General features: G+C 34.8%; 1 protein-coding gene across 1 annotated transcript in view; it reads left to right on the top strand.

The window, feature by feature from the left end:
- Window positions 1-5,237: 5,237 nt before the first annotated feature.
- The window catches only part of LOC134470286 (3-alpha-hydroxysteroid sulfotransferase-like), a 28,408-nt gene continuing 15,964 nt past the window's right edge, over window positions 5,238-17,681 (top strand). The window contains exons 1-3 of the mRNA XM_063253001.1: window positions 5,238-5,410; window positions 6,286-6,498; window positions 8,871-8,996. Of these exons, the coding sequence (XP_063109071.1) occupies window positions 5,275-5,410; window positions 6,286-6,498; window positions 8,871-8,996 (475 nt within the window). The 5' untranslated portion in view covers window positions 5,238-5,274. The remainder of the gene's footprint in view (window positions 5,411-6,285; window positions 6,499-8,870; window positions 8,997-17,681) is intronic.

Raw genomic sequence — 17,681 nt, 5'->3', positions numbered from 1 at the left:
TTGTATATGAAGGTATGCTCAACTGTTTCAAGGAAAGCAACATTATGGTAGCTACTGTTATATCGGGTTGTCTTGTGGTGAAATATTGTGTTGCTTAAATTGTTTTGTTGTGATCTGCTTTGTTATGTCCTCTTTTCTTAATCTCTTTAAGATAGCAAAACCACCTCTGTCCAGAACCCATGCCTGGAAGGTAAAGCATCTCCTCGGAAAGCTTTGACTGTAATGATAAAACTATCTTCCATAAGAAATTTTCAAACAGTGACAAAGGAAACAAAATAAAAATAGTAGAGCTACCCTACATCAAACTCATCATCAAACTATAACTCCTGATTTTTTTTCTTCAGAACAGAACTATTTAAGCAACATGGTGTTTCACCACAGGATAACGTGACATAAGAGTAGTGACCATACTGTCTCTTTCCTTGAACTATAGAATATGCCTTCACATACTATCAAACATAACAAGACAGTGAAAAGCCATTCAAGAGGATAAAATATTACAGGGTATTTAGAACCAACTAACAGCAAATGAACAACAGTTTCTATACTATCTCTATGACTATAAAAAGTTTTATATTATCACATAAAATAAAATCCAACAAGATACAACATGATAAAACTGATGGAGAGAGAAGAACTAAAGTTTGATGGGATGTCAAAACAAGCTGATATTAAATCAGCGCTATCTATTATGATGTCTTATTTTCTTCAAAATAGCTGTTCATACCAGCACAGACAGGATATCAAACAACCCAGAAGAAAACCAATACAATTAGTGAATGAAAACATTATAAAGCTTCAAGACAACATAAAGGGGGATCCTGATTACCACATACTTTTATGTATTCTTATCATTTCTTAGACTGGGGAAACTACTCGGTACTTATACATGTGAGTTTTATTTATTTCACTAATGAGTATGGTCTCAAGCTGTGTCCATTCATCTGTAAATATCTCAATGTGATCAATCTTTATAGCTCCATCATATAAAAATACCACAATTTTTTTATCCACTCGTCAGTTGGTGGACACTTAGGTTGTTTCCAAGATCTGGCCATTAAAAATTGTGCTGCTATAAACATGGGTGCACATATATCAGTGTGGTATGATCTTTTCAGTTCTGAGCATATGCCTAGAAGTGGAATAGCTGGAACAAATGAGACTTCCAATCCCATCTTTTTGAGAAATCCCCACACTGACCTCCACAATAGTTGCACAAGTCTACACTCCCACCAATAGTGCAAGAGAGTTCCTTTTCCCCACAGTCTCTCCAGCATTTGTTGTTGGTAGTTTTCTTGATCCTGGCCATTCTTTCAGGAGTGAGACGGAATCTCAGTGTGATTTTAATTTGTATTTCTCTAATGAGTAATGAGGATGAACATTTTTTCATGTAATTATTTGTGATTTGTATTTCTTCATCAGAGAATTGTATATTCATCTTAGATGTCCATTTTTGGATTGGATCTTTGAATTTTGGCGGTCTGAATTTTTTAATTCTTTATATGTTTTATACAGAGTCCTTTGTCAGAGGGACAGTTCAGTAAGATTTTTTCCCATTTTGTGGGCTTACTTTTCACGATGCTGGGGATTTCGTTTCACATGCAGAAACTTTTAAATAAGATGTGGTCCCAGTTATTGATTCAGGGAAGTATGTCCCGTGCAGTTTGATTCCTGTTCATGAATTCTCTACCTACCCCTATTTTCCAAGATTTTTACCCAACTTGTCTTCCAATAAATTTGGTGCTTCTGTTTTAATATTCAGATCTTTGATCCATTTAGATTTTATTTTAGTACACGGTGATATGCATGGGTCTAGTTTATTTTTCGGCATATGGAGAGCCAGTTTTTCCAACACTATTTATTAAAGAGACAGTCGTTCTCCCACTGAACATGTTTGGCCTAACCCTAACCCATTTATCAAAGATAAGGTGGTTGAGTGTGTTTGTAGGTGTTGTATTTCTGTTTTGGTTCCATTATGATGCTGATTTTACCACAATTGCTTTGCAGTATAACTTCAGGTGAGGCATTGTGATGCCTCCTCCCTTGCCTTTGCTGCTTAGAACTGTCATTGCTATTCTAGGGCTCTTCTGGGTCCAGATAAATTTCAGAAGTTATTTCTCTAAATCTATGAGGTATGTCGATGGTATTTTTATTGGGATTACATTTGAATCTGTATAACAGATTTGGAGAAGGACATTTTCACAATATTTTTCCTTCCTATCCGTAAGGAAGGGATGTCTCTCCATTTTCAGAGGGACTCTTTCATTTCTGATCTTTCAGTTCTTTCATGAGAATAAATCCTAAATATTTCAGTTATTTAGTTGCTAGTGTGGTTTATCTTCTCTTATTTCTGTCTTTTTGATTTTGTTGTTAGTGTATAGAAATACTATTGAATTCCGTGTATTGACCTTGCATCCAGTTAATTGCTGGATTCATTATGTCTAGGAGTCTTTCAGTGGAAGTTTAGGGGTCTTCTATGTAGAGTATCATGTCATCTGCAAAGACTGATAATTTAACTTCCTCTTTTCCTGTCGTTACCCCTTTTATTTCTCTTTCTTATCTAATTGTTATGGTTAGTATTTCCAGTACTATATTAAATAAGAGTGGTGAAAAGAGACATCCTTGTCTTGTGCCTGATTTTAATGTAAAGGTCTTCAGTTTTTGGCCATTTAGTATGATACTGGCTGTTGGTTTGTTGTGGATTGCCTTTATTATATTGAAGTAAATACTATCTATTCCAATTTCCTGTAAGGTTATTATCGTAAATGAATGTTGGACATTATCAAAATCTTTTTCTGCATCTATAGAGATGATCATGTGATTCTTTTGGCTTTATTGATATGGTGGATTACATTTATTGATTTACATATGTTGAACCATCCTGCATGCCTGGGATGAATCCCACTTAGTCATGGTGTATAATCTTCTTGAGGATTTGTTGTATTATATTTGCCAATATTTTATTGAGGATTTTTGCCTCTGTGTTCATTAGGGAGATTGGCCTGTAGTTCGATCTTTAGGTGGTTCTTTCTCAGGTTTGGGTACTAGAGTAATATTTGCTTCCAGGAATGGCTTAGGAAGGATTGCTTCCTTTTCCATTTCATTGAATAGTTTTAGGAGTGTCAGCATCATGTCTTCTTTGTACTTCTTGTAGAATTCCGCAGTGAATCTGTCTGGGCCTCGGCTCTTCTTTGCAGGTAAGTGTTTAAATACATTTTCAGCTTCATTAATAGATATTGGTTATTCAGCAGTTTTACATCTTTTTGACCTAGCTTTAGTATTTCATATATTTCTAGGAACCTGTGTACATCTTCTGTGTTATCAAACCTATGAGAGTAGAGATTTTTTAAATAGATGTTATCTTCTGTATTTCTACAGAGTCTGTAGTGATTTCATCTTTTTCATTCCATATTGCATGAAATTGAGCTTTTTCTTCCCTTTTTTTAATAAGGTTGACTGGGGGTTATCAGTTTTATTTATTCTTTCAAAGAACCAACTCTTTGATTCATTGATTCTTTGTATTGTTTTCTTAGTCTTTGTTGCATTAATTTGTGCTCTGATTTTTATAATTTCCTCCCTCCTTTTGGTTAGGGATTTAATGGATCTTCTTTTTCTAGATTTTTGAGGAGTAGAATCAGGTTATTTTTGTATTCTTTCTGTTTTCCTGGTGTGAGAACTCAGTGCAATAAATTTTCCTCTGAGGACATCTTTCATTTCCTCCCTCAAGTTCCAGTAACTTGTATTTTTTTTGTTTACTTGTAGGCACTATTTAATTTCTTCTTTAATTTCTACTGTGATCTACTAGATATTCAAGAGTGTGTTATTCAGTTTCAATATGTTTGTGGGGTTTTTGAAGTATCTTTTGTCATTAATTTCTAATTATATGGCCATTGATCCAATAACATGCGTGGGATCATTTCAACTGTTTTGCATGTATTTAAGTATGTTCTGTGGTCTAATATATGGTCTATTTTAGAGAATGTCCCATGTACTCCTGAGAAGAATGTGTATTCTGATGTTATTGGATGGAACACTGTATATGTCTATCAAGTCCATTTGTTCATAGGTGTGATTCAGTTCTGCTATCTCTTTGCTGACTTCAGACTGGTTGATCTGTCCCATGGTGTCAATGGTGTATTAAGATCTCCTGTTATAATTGTTCTACAGCTAATTTGGCTTTTCATTTCTGTTAACATTTGTTTTATATAACTGGGTGCTCTGAAATTTGATGCATATATATTTTAGGTTGTGATCTCTTCCTCTTGAATTTTCCCCCAACCAGTATCTCTTGTGATCATTTGTTTGAAGTTCACATTGTCTGCAAACAGAATATCTACTCCAGCATTTTTGGGGGGCGGGGCTTCCTGTTGCATGAAGTATTGTTTTCCACCCTTTGAGTTCCAGTCTGTGAGTATCCCTTTGGGTTAGATGGGTTTCTTTTAGACAGCATATGTTGGATGTTGCATTAACAAAGCTCCAGTGGAGTCACATGTAGCTCTAAGAAGAATGAAAGAAGCACATTCATTTATCGAGTCAATGACAAAGGAAATATTGTCTGCATCAGCCTCCTGAGTCATAGCGAGTGTTTGCCACTGAAATTCTTCCATGATTTTCTTCGCTTTTTTGTTTGTCCTTTGTGGGTTTTTATGCTTTTGAGACAGGGTCTAACTCTTCAGTTTATTCTGGCTTTCAGATCACAGGGATCTTTCTGGCTCATTCCCCCAAGCTTTGGGATTACATTTGGGCAGCACCATGCCCAGTCTCCCCCACACTGCACTACGAAAAGAAATCAGGGACTCCTGCTTCATGGCTACTGTGCTGCTAAGCTGAAGTTACAGATGCAAAACTTTTTTTCACTTTTATGAGGCAGTACCTCACGGATTAGTACAGGCTAGTCGTGAACTGTTAGGGATGCTCCTGCCTCAAGTCTCCAAAGTGCTAGGATTACAAGCCTGAATCACACAGCTGATTTGTTCTTTTTATACATTTAAACACATTGAACCAAGTGAAGTTTACTGTATATATTTCTATATACTTTTACTTGTTTTGAAAATCTAGTTGTTGATCTGAACTACAACTGAAACAATACTAAGCTCAGAATAATCAAACAATTGCTCAATACAGAAAACCTTGTGATCAGGAGATACAGATTTATTTGTGATTATTTACCAGGCAATTTTTTAATAAGATAAAGAAGGTTAGCTATTAACTATAAATACCTCTTGTCACTTGCCACAGTTGGAACACTAAACAAGGCACAAAGAACTCACCACCATGTCAGATAACACTCCGTGGTTTGAAGGGATAAAATTCCCTATGGTACACTTCAGTCCTGAAATATTAAGGGAAGTACGGGACAAGTTTGTGGTGAAGGATGAAGATACAATAACAGTGACTTATCCCAAATCAGGTAAGGAGATGGGATCATGAGCCTATCCTATGAAAATCTATGATTTGGGTTTCAGTAATTCTACAGATGAATAGAAAGCTCACAATATTCTAGAAACCACACAGTGCTTTGAGAAGCAAGGAATAGTGCCTTAATGCATTTGCATTAAGAGAAAAGGTTGCATCTCAAATATTACACAGGGAGGTGAGAGTAAAGAAGGACCAGAAATGTAACAGGGAAATACTAATGCAGATTCTCAAATTTCAATAATTTTATGGGGGTCAATGTGGTAAAGGATGACATTGGAATTTTCATAACACTCAAAGAGTAAAGACAGTGGGAGTTTAGTAAATGGGCTTGAGTAAATAGTTAAAGAACTATTAAAGTTCTAGTTAAAGACATTTAAATACTTATTTTCTGAAAACTGGTAGATATTCAAATATCCATTGTCAGATGAATGCATAAATCGAATGCTAAATGTATACCACAGAATATCATGCACTCAGAAATGAAATTCGGAAACATGACCCAACATAGATGAATAGAGCTCATTAAGCTAAATGAAATAAGCCCATCATGAAAGGAAAACTGTTACATTTTCACTTATGTGAAATACTTGCACTACTCAAATTCATGGACATAATGGGCAATATTGGTTGCCATAGAGTGCATGGAGTCACTAGGGACTAGTATTTTATGAGTAGAAATATTTATTTTTCTTAGACAGATTATTTGGGACATTGAGCACTAAATGGAGTATGATAACCATTACTTGAAAGAACTGTAAATTATGCTTAAAAATTGCTGCAAGTTTACATCTATATTGTGCATATTTTAGGCCAATTTATAAAACTCATGTAGATATTACTGACAATCATTATTCCTTCTTTTTTCAGGAACCAACTGGTTAATTGAGATTGTCTCCCTGATTCTTTCCAAGGGGGATCCCAAGTGGGTTCAATCAGTGCCCAACTGGGATCGTTCACCTTGGATAGAGTCTACAGGAGGTTATGAATTAGTGAAGGGTCAGAAGGACCCACGAGTCTACACATCCCACCTGCCCCTCCATCTTTTTCCCAAGTCCTTCTTCAGTTCCAAAGCCAAGGTCAGTGCACATTGATTTAGAAATTCTTGTTCAGTCAATCAAGGTCTTGGCCTGGCCCCAGGTGAATGGCTTAAATGAAACAGAAAAATGATTTGATCTTTCAATTCCAGGAGGCAAAAACCATATAACTGAATCCTGTATTTTCTCGTGGTTGAGATGCAGAACTTCTCTGGGTGTCCTAAATTTGTTTATATTTCAATTTAAAGGAAGGGGATTCTGAGGCAAACTCAGAAAGTGAGTTGGATCTTGGAAGTCACTTCAAAAACTTTTACCAGTAGTAAACTGTGCCAATTCATTGGACTTTTTGATCTATGAGCTTGGTGGCTCTATTGTTCTTAATAGGGGAATAAGCAGCCCGTGATCTTGGATAACTCAGTTGTGATCCACCTGACCTCAGAACACTGTGCCTATACCCATTTCCAGCCTGATCAGAGATTCCTGTGTTCAGCAGCTTAACAATGCACAGTCCGTTTGCCAAAAGAATCCTTTTAAACTGCTATGTGCCTAAATATCCATGATGTTTTAGCTGAAATGAATTCTCACAATGTGGATCTTGATGGGATGTAATAATGTCCTGAATTAGCTGGTCGTGCAGTGTCTACCATTTAGTCCATATGTGAATAAAAGTATACGGACCATTCGGCATATATATATATCCACTGTCTTAGAAGCCCATATTTTCAGGAGAGACAGGGTTTATGACTATGAGATGTATTTCACCCATTCTTTTGCTACATTGTAACGTAATTGGCCAATATTAATCACTAGATCTAAAGTAGGACTTAACTAGAAAAATAAGTTTTCTGAAACTTGTCCCTCCCTACAGTAGTTGTTATTTCTTTAAAGAAAAATAAAGCAATAACTTTTGTCCCTCAAAGCACAGTTTCATAACATCCTGTTCCCAAAATTTTCTGTTTTGCCCAAGCAAGGCCACCTAGATATGTTGCAAAACTCAAAGCTTATCAGCCTGCCTGTGTTTTATTTCTGTCCACTTGCCCTCTTAAATTTCATGTGATTAGAGACACCAATCCCAACAACCACGACCAAATGTGTTCAACCAGAGCTGACTCCTGTGCTCAGCCTTCAGCCATTTTGCATCCTCCTGAGCCAGATGTCTACCTAGTTAGTCCTGTTTTTCCCATGGTCTCTCCTGACTCTTGAAATCTGCAACCCCTCCATCTTTGTATGTGGAAACTTCCACATCAGAGTTGTCCTTCTGTGAAGCAGTAGTTTCACACACTCGCCTATGGCCAAGTGACTGAGCTGCCATCAACGTTGGGTTTTCTAACTGCTGTGTATTACTGCACATAGCTGTCTGCTGAGACAAGCCATCTCAAAGTAGCCAAGTGGCTAGCAGATTGTCACTTGAAGGGAGCGGGCAGATCCAGATTCTAGCATCCCATGTCTCTTTTTTAGAAATACTTTCTCTTCCAGGCTTTATTTCTGTGGTTTCAAAATTTTTAGTTAAATCACAATGACTAACCTAGAAACTAATGCCATCTTTAGCAAATATCACGTTTGTGTTGCATAGTGATGTTATTACACCCAATTGAAATGAGATCTTAAGGAATTGGTTAATCTGAGGCTGAGACATTTAAGACTAAAGAGAGATGGTGTCAAAATCATGGGATAAAGACCCAAAGAAAACAAGATTATGAAATGCCAAGTTATCTTTTTTCTTTTTTTGGTGTGTGTGGGGTTATTTTTGTGTGAACACATTCTAATCTTAATTACCAGTCTCATGAATATTTGTGAAACTATGCAATGGACAAAATACCACCCAGATTAATATTGAGAATATTTTTGGAACACAGCAGTTTCTTGCAAAACATGTCCAAGTCAATGAGTGGCCAGAGAGGTAATTACTCTCCTGGCTTAAAACTAAGAATCATTTTGTTTGCTCTTGAAATTTACCTAATTAAGTTTATCCTCTTAGAATTGAGAAATGTGGCTTCTTTAATCAAAATAAAGTCTTTGAAACTGATTTCTGGCTTTTTTATGTGAAAAACTGTACATTTATATGTGCCTATGAACATAGTAGAATTTTCATTGATTTTCCTTTTTGGCAAAATTTTTACAAATCTAAGATTTCTCACAAAATTTACTAGTTACAACCTCTCAGTATGTTCCCCAAATGAATAGACAGACAACTCAGAAAGAACATGTATGCAATCCTCCTCATTTATTACACTTATATCAGAGAGCCAGCTAATAAAATTTTAAAAATCTGTATTTGATTACTGAGTGCTGTCACAAATTAATTGATATAATCCATGATATTTAATAGGCATTTTGTACAAATTTCCTAGGTAAAGATCAAACCATGTAGGAATGAACTCTACTAATTGTTTACTTTCTCAATTTTTAAATTTAAAGTGATTTATTGTATTAGGAATCCCAGAGATGCTCTTGTGTCTGGTTATTTTTTCCTGAGTAAAATCAATGTTACTGAGAAGCCAGAGACGCTGCAACAATATATGGAATGGTTCCTGCAAGGAAATGGTGAGTTGCCATGCAATGTAGGAATTTAAGAACTCAAGGTCTTTCACCCACTTCACTGAATCCATCCAGGCACTTTAGTTCAGCAGCCTGCAAGTCCAAGGGTCCATCCTCACCACGGCACAGCTGTATTTTATGACCTCACTCTCATGCACAGTACTCACACTCCACACAGCACTCCAAAACAAAAACAATAGAAAAGAAGAAAAGAAACGAAATGAAAAGAAAAGTTATATAAAGACACAGCCAGGAGTAGTGGAACATGTTCGTTATTTCTGCACTCAGGAGGTTGAAGCAGGAGGATTGCTTCCAGTTCAAGTCCAGCTAGGACTATATAGGAATTTCACGATCAGCCTGAATTGTACAGAGAACTACATGGGGAGTTCAAGATCAGCCTGAACTATGTAGATAGACACTATCTCAAAAACAGAGAGAATAATTATTAAAACATCATATGCGTGCTGGGGATTTAGCTCAGCAGCATAAGCACCTGCCTGGCAATTGGGAGGCCATGAGTTCCATCCCAGGAACTAAAAAAAAAAACATTATATGCATAGGTCTACATCTACACTAGATTGTATCTGCTGTGATTAATAAGGCTATATATTCCTAGGATTGAGACAGAGGTGTACATCCATCAGTACTCTTACATGAGACCAAGAAAGTCACCAAAAGGGGAGGTCGGGACCTTGATTCATATGTTCAATTGAGGCAGTTATAGGTGTCTTGACTTCTAGGAAAAAAGGACAATTTTCAAAACATGTAGCTAAAAATCAAAAAATAATTTATTAGGCAGTACACTACATACTCAGGAAGAATAGAGTGTGGGTGCTCAAGAGAGAGCTCGATATGCTCTGGGGCTGCAATTCATATGTGGTCTGGGAGAATCCAATATATTGATGATCTCAGATGTGTACAGCTACTGTCATCAGGATATTTTGGCGTAGAGTAGGATGTAAGCCATTTTCCTGTATTTGAATTTTAGAGATTTATAACTCTCTTAAATGTGCCACTTCATTGAGGTTGAAGGTGTCTTTGTTGAAAAGCCATGTACCAATGAAAAGCGTGGCCTCTGATTTTGAGTATTAATGTTTCTTTATATTCTTAAGGAGTTTGCAGAATGGAACAGGTATTGGAACCTTCAGCCATTTCTGTGTCCTTACACTGTGGTTTTCTTTAAATACTATATTAAAGTCATGATTATTCTCTTTTCTATATACCCATTTTTAATACTAATTTATTTTCTCCCTGCATCTATGATACTTTATTTGTTAAGCTAGGTTATGGATGAGAGTCCCTCTTCTTCTGGGCACTTTGGGCTTTAGTTTTCATAGGGTCTTTTCAGCCAGGAATTGAAAATCTTCTCCTGACTCATGCAAAGTCAGTTTATTGTTAAAGAGGCATAATTCTTTGATACTTGCTTCATATTGGGGGAACTGGGCCATCAGCAAGTCATTCAAGCTTAGAGAGAGATGGACATGAACATTATTTCTAAATATAAGTCATGTAGTGTACAATTTATAAGTTACAGTTATCAGGAAGATATATATATATAAATGTTGTTTGGAAAATAGGACACTAGAGGATCAGGTTGAGCTGGAGAAATCTGGAAATACAAGTTTATAAAAATATTTAAAAATCAGGGGTAAAAACTTAAAATAGAATTATGGTGAACTGATGCCCCCATAATACAGAAATTAGATGTTATTGGGCATATTGGAATAATCCTTTCATAATTAACATTAATCTTTAGTTATCTTCTGGTGTTTAGTCAACAAACAGGTACATTTTAAGAGCATATAAAAATTTTCTTAGTTATATCATAATAAATATAACATGTTTAAATTTGAAATGAAGTTGTTTCCAGGAAATACTACATGTATTCCACTTCTTGGTGGCCACTGGGTCATCAGAACTCTAAAATAGGCCTCAGAACTTACACTGTAACTTGTACCTTTTAGGGATGAACACCTTTGTTGTAACTGAATTTAAATAATATAAATATATAAAACAGGAAGCAGACAACACAGAGTTAGTTTTCATTGCAAAACTTATAATGTTCATAAGCAAGACTATTTTTATTCTATGCTGAGTCTATGTAAGTTACCAAATCTTTGCATACTTCAATGTACATCAAAATATCATAAACTACTCCACCAACAAAGGGTTTAAAACACATTTTTTGAAGAGCTACTAGAACTGGTAACCTGGACTTCTTGTGGATGTAGGTTAAGATTTTGAAGTTGTGACTAGAGACTGCCAGTAATGGCTGGTGTCATATTTGGAGCCCCTTTTGTGATGTAGTTTTAGTCTTTGTTTGTTGTTATTTTTATTATTGTTTTGGAGGATGTTTTTAAGACAGGGTCTTGGTATGCATTTCAGGGTTGAGTTGGGCTCACTTTGTAGCCTAGGCTGGTCAGGAACTTGCAGTGATTGTCCTGCTTCACCTCCAGAGCACTGGGAATGCCAGGAGTGTGTCACAACCTCTAGCTTAGCACTCTGTTTTTATACATCCATGAGGTACTATATTTTGGATTCTACATTTTATTGGGTATTTAAGATTCTGTTAAAATAATATCCATGTTAGTACAAATAAATCTATGTTTGTAAAGCAAACATAGTTCTCAGGGAGTTCACAGGGGGTTATTTCCGAGGGCTTTGAGGGCCTGCTTTCTTCTTCTGTTCTTGCCTTTACCTATTGTTATCTGCGCAAGCAATCATCAGTGTTTAGTTTCACTATACACTTTTCATGGAAACCATTGGGGCATTGTCTGCTTTAGTGACCCACCTTTTGGCTGAGTATATGCCATCTATCTCCTTGAGTCTAACAATTTTCCTGCTTGCACCATCAGATGATTCACCACAGATGAAGTATCTCTTAAAGGAATGCCATCATTTGCTGTGTACTGGCTGAATTTGGAGACAAAGGCTGACATCCTGACTGTCCTCTTAGCTCTTCACTGTTTCTTAGGTTTCCCATGCCTTGATTACTGAACATCCAAAAGATTGATGACACCAGTCTTAATGAGGCAATGCTAATCCATTATTATCATCATTATCATTTTTCTGCACATTAAAGCACTTTAAAATGTAAAATGAGATTGAAGACAAGTCTATATTTTATCTTTTCAATTATATTAATATTTTTTTGAGACAGGGTCTTTCTAGGTAGATAAGATTGGCTTTAAACTGACCATTGTAGCTCAGCCTGATAACAAAGAGGTAGCAATCTTCCTATTTAATGTTGAGAGTTTTCAGATTATAGCCTTGGACCACCACAGGTAGTTATTTTATGAGAGCGTTAACATTTGTGTTGGTATTACATCTTTTTCACCTTATGTATGAAGGCTATAATTTTAAAACATTGAGTGAGTAATTTTTTTAAAAGTCATGTTTCTGTAGAATGCTAGGATGTGATCATTACTAACTTTTTTTGTCTTTTTGAAGCAGGATTTTGTTATGAATTACATGGTGGCTTTGAACTCACTTTGTAGCCAGTGTTGGTCTTGAACTAACCATGATTCTTCTGTTCAGTCTCCTGAGCGATGCAAGATTGCAAAGTTTTATGAGAAAAACATAAAGTAAAATCAATAAAAATATTAATAAATCTAATTATACTTTTTCTGCATGAGGAATCAAAATTAGTTAACCTAGTTGGTCACAAGAAAATATTGGGAATTTTACTTAAAGTTTTTAATTAATGCAGTTGTGAATGTTTAATTTTTCAGTGTATATTTAGAGTACATAATGATTACACTCATCATGAGGAGTTACTACCTGACACAATGCTCTCAATTCCTTTGAATTCTTTCTCTTCTCTCCCTCCCCTATCATTCCGTCTCTTGGTCCTCTTTGCTATTTCAAAGATCTGTCTCTTATTTTCTTCCTTAGGTTAGCCATGCTTTGGATTTCTCATATGAGTTAAAACATGCAATATTTAAACTTATTTGTCTCATAAGTACTCAGAGTACTCATATCTAAGTTATATAAAGAACTAAAAATTTTTACATCTCCTCAAAAAGATCACATCAAAAAAGAACAACGGGAAGAGTTGACCCTTTGAAAAACAGCCCAAATTGACAATATATATTTAAAATAACTTAAACGTCTAGGACAATTAGAGCAATGCATGTTAAGACAATCTGAAGTTCTCTAATACTCCAAGAATAATGATATCATCAAGAAATCCAATAATAAGAAAGGCTGGAGAGTTAGGTGAGATAAAGGAATTGCTCTGCACTGTTGGCAGAATGTAATAGAGTATAAGGAATATAAAGTTGCTCCGGAAAGGTAAAAATAATTTGGTTCACAGAGGGAGATACAAATCTAGTTTCAATCTTCTGCATCAATTATCCAATTTTCCCAGCACCATGTATTTTTTTGTTGTTCCACTTTTTTTGTTGCTTTTGGTTTGTTTTAACAAATCCATTTGATTTCAAGGATAAAAAGAAAGAAAAGGCTAAGAAACAAAATTATAACAATGGTTCAACCTTGTCAATCAGAGGGCTACATTGGTATTTACATTGCTCAGATATGTATTCCACAAATCATTCACCCTGAGAACAAGGCATCTGCATTTTATTTGTCACAACAATACCAGCACAAAGCTTTCTATTCATTGAAACCAGAAGAATCCGTAGCATTAATATCTTAAATATTTTTATAGCCTTATGCATATATATACACATATATATGCTTTTTCTTTTTGCTTCTCACATTAATGAAGTATTTAAATGAGTCATTTATTTCACTAATATGTTCTCAAATTGCAACCATATATCTATAAAAGCATAAAATCTATCATTTTGTATGGCTGAGTATTACGTCATTGTACTCCAACTTTTCTATCTATTTCTACATTGATGGCCATCTAGGATGTTTTCAACATCTGGCTATTACAATCTGTGCTGACATAAATATGGGTGCACATGTATCACTGTATTATGATGTGTTTACTATTTTGAGAAAGATAACTAGAATGGGAATAGTGAAGTTGAAAGGGATATCTAATCTTAGCTTTTTGATGAATTTCCAAAAGGTTGCACCACTCTGCATTTCCTGTGATAGTGGAAAACGGATTACCTTCTCCCTCATCCCTCCAGAATTTGTTATTGCTTTTTTTCTACTTTTTTGTCTGTAGGGTTTTTTTTTTAATTTTTTAGTATTTCTTTCTTTTAAAAAAGCAAGAAGTATTGTAAAAAATTGTAGAATTTTTAAAAAGTAATCAACAGTAGATAATACATTACAAACTGTTATCTTAGAAGTAATTGTTTAAGTTACAAAATAAAAGCCTAAATAATGAACAATAATAGCACAAACTATTCTTTTTGATGAACTAATAAAAACTTAGTAGTATGTTATGTATCTTGCATATTTAAACATATGTATAGTTATATGTGCATACATACAAGTTGGTCTTTGGTCACTTTTTTCCCTTTCATTATTACAATATCTACTGTACATTTTGGATCTTATTACTCTTTCAGTGTTTTATTACTAGTATTATTATTTAATTTTAACCTACAGAGACAATGCAATTCTTAAAAATGTGAATATTATTTATTTTACTTATGACCATAGTCTCAAGTTGGCTCCATTTACACGTAAAAGCCTCAAGATCATCCTTTTTTATAGCTTGATTTCTTTACAGTAGCTATTCTTCTGGAGTGAGGTGGAACATCAGTGTTGTTTTAATCTGCATCTCATAAATGATCAGTGATGTAAAACATATTTCACATATTTATTTGTTGTGTTTGTTGATCTGAGAAGTGTGTATTCATTTCAGGTGCCTGTTTTTGAAATAGGGCTTACTGCTAAGAAGACTGATTTTTTTGAGTATTTTTAATATTCTCAGTAGTAGTCTTTTGTCTGCGGAACAGCTGGCAAACACTTTTCTGTTTGATTGTGTCTTCACTATTTTGGTGGTTTCTCTTGCAGTGCAAAAGCTTTTGAGTAGGGTAAGATCCAAGTCGCTGATTGTTTGTGACAGTTTCTGTGTAATCCAGGTGTTGGTCATAATTTCTTTGCTTACATCAGTGTCTTCAAGAATTTTAGCCCCTCTATCTTCCAGCAGATTTAATGTTTCTGTGTTAATGTTAAGATATTCAGTGTCTTCTGACTTTAGCCTGATGCATCAAGAGAAGTTGGCTTAGCGTTTCTGGAGTCATTTCTGCATATTCTCATCTTTCCCATTAATCATCAGATCTGTGTTTTTGCAGAACCATAATGTTATTTTTGGTAGTAGCTTTATAGTATAATTTTAAAACAGAGATTATCATGTCCCCATTCTGGTCTTTATTGCCTAGGATTGCATTTGCTATTCTAAGGCTAAACTGTTTCCAGATAAATTTTAGGATTTTTTTCTAACTGAGATATGCTATTGGAATTTTGTTTGGCATTGCATTGAATCTGTACAACAGTTTTGGAAGTATGACCATTTTCTCCATATTGGTTTTTCTGAATCAAGAGCACAGGTTATCTCTGCATTTTTAAATAACCTCTTCAATCTTCTTTTGTAAAGTATTGTAGCTATGTTTTACATCCTTTGTTAGACTGATTCCTAGGTATTTCATTTTTTGGACTCTGTTGTATAAGGTATTGCTTCCCTAACCTCTATGCTGCTAAGTTTGTTGTTTGTGTACAAGAACACTATCATTTTTTGAGAGCTGAGTTTGTAACCAGTTATGTTACTGAATTTGTTTATTAAATCTAGAAGTCTTTGGGTGGAGTTTTTGGGTCATCTAAATAGAGTATCAAGTCATCAGCAAATAACAATGGTTTAATTTCTTCCTTTCCTATCCTTATTCTTTTTCTTGTCTAATTGTTCCTGGTATGTTTCCCAAGACTATATTGAATAACAGTAAATGTAGTGGGCGTCCTTGTCTCATTACTGATTTATAGAGAAATCTTTCATGTTTGGTCCTTTTAGTGTGCTGTTGGTTTCTGTTGTGGTTTTTATCACAATGAGGATAGTTTTTATCACAATGAGATAGTTTTTATCAGGATGGTTTTTATTACAATGAGATAAAGATCATCTTTTTCAATTTTCTGTAGAGTTTTTTATCATGAATGCATGTTGGGCTTTGCCAAAAATTCTTTCTATATCCATTGAGATGATCACATGACTTTTGTCCTTGGCTCTGTTAATTTGGCATAGCAGTATTATAGATTCATGTATTTTGAAGCATCCCTGCATCACTGTGGTGAATCCTCCTTGATCATGGTGTATAGTCTTTGGTGATTTGTTTCAGTCTTTTTTCCAATATATTACTGGGAATTTTTGCATCAGTGTTCATTGGAGAGAATGCCTAAGATTTGCTTTCTGAGTATGGTCTCTCTGTCATTTTGGCCACAGAGTATTGCTGGCTTACAGGATTGAAGCTGGGAATATTGCATCTTTACAATTTATTTAAAGAGTTTGACAAGTAGTGGTGTTGGGTCTTCTCTAAATTTCATGTAGAATTCATAGGCAATTCATCAGGCCCTGAGCTTTTTTTTGTTGATAATTTTTAAATACATCTTTGATTTTATTTATTGATGCTGGGTTACTCAGCATTTCAATGCCTTTTGATTCAGCTTTGTAAGTCACATATATCTAGGAATTTGCCATGTTTTCTGCATTTTCCATCATTTTAGTACATATTTTCAAAGTAGATATAGATGATTTTCTGGATTTCTGAAGGATCAGTTGTGATTTCAACTGTTTGTTACCTAATTACATGTGGTTGAGTCTTTTCTTTCCTTAGTATGATAAGGTTGGCTAAGGGTTTATAAATTTTATTTAATACCTCAAGCAACTAACTCTTCAATACAAAGATATTTTACATAGGTTTCTTAATTTCCAGTTTGTTGATTTCTGCTCTGGTTTTTATAATTTACTACCTTGTATAAAACTTTTGCTTTTTCTGTTCTTCATTTTCTAGACATCTGTGGTTCAGTATTAAGTTGTTTATTTGTGTATGCTCTGTTTTCCTACTATGTATGTTGACTGATATAAGTTTCTTCTTAAGACTGCTTTTACTGTATGCTGTAAGTTCTCATATATTGAATTGGGATTACCATTCAATTGGCATTACTGTTTAATTTTTTTCTTTAATTTCCTTTGTCATTCACTGGTTGTTCAGCAGTGTAATATTTAATTTCTACGTGTTTATGAAGTTCTGATGGTTTTCTTTGGCATGGATTTCCAATTACACTGCACTGTGGTCTGATAGTATACATTGGATAATTTCAATTTCTTTGAATTTATTTAAGCATGCTCTATGTGCTACCAGGGTTCTCTACTCTGGAGAGAGTGTTCTGTTCAACTTAGAAGAAAATATATTCCAATGTTGTGGGGTGGAACACTCTATAGACATCTACTAAGTCCATATGTTCAAAAATTTGATTTAATTTTGGTATTACATTATTGATTTTTTGTCCATCTGACCTACCTTTTTGTGACAGTGGGATATTGAGGTCTCTCAATACAATTACAAAAGAGTTTATGTGATTTTTCAGGTCTGTTAATAATTGCTTTATATAATTGGATGTGCTGCTATTGTTGCATATATATTTATTATTGTTTTCTCCTGTTTTGAATTTTTCCTTTAATGAGTAGACAGCGGCCTTCTTTTTCTTGGGTAATGAATCTTGACTGAAAATTCTCTGTGTGCAAATGAAATAGAAATCCATCCATTTTTGTATGTT

The sequence above is a fragment of the Cavia porcellus genome, unplaced genomic scaffold (assembly GCF_034190915.1).
Source record: "Cavia porcellus strain 051 isolate PalLab524CR breed Dunkin Hartley unplaced genomic scaffold, mCavPor4.1 scaffold_7, whole genome shotgun sequence".
Classification (NCBI taxonomy): domain Eukaryota; kingdom Metazoa; phylum Chordata; class Mammalia; order Rodentia; family Caviidae; genus Cavia; species Cavia porcellus.
This window is presented reverse-complemented; position numbering and strand designations above follow the sequence as displayed.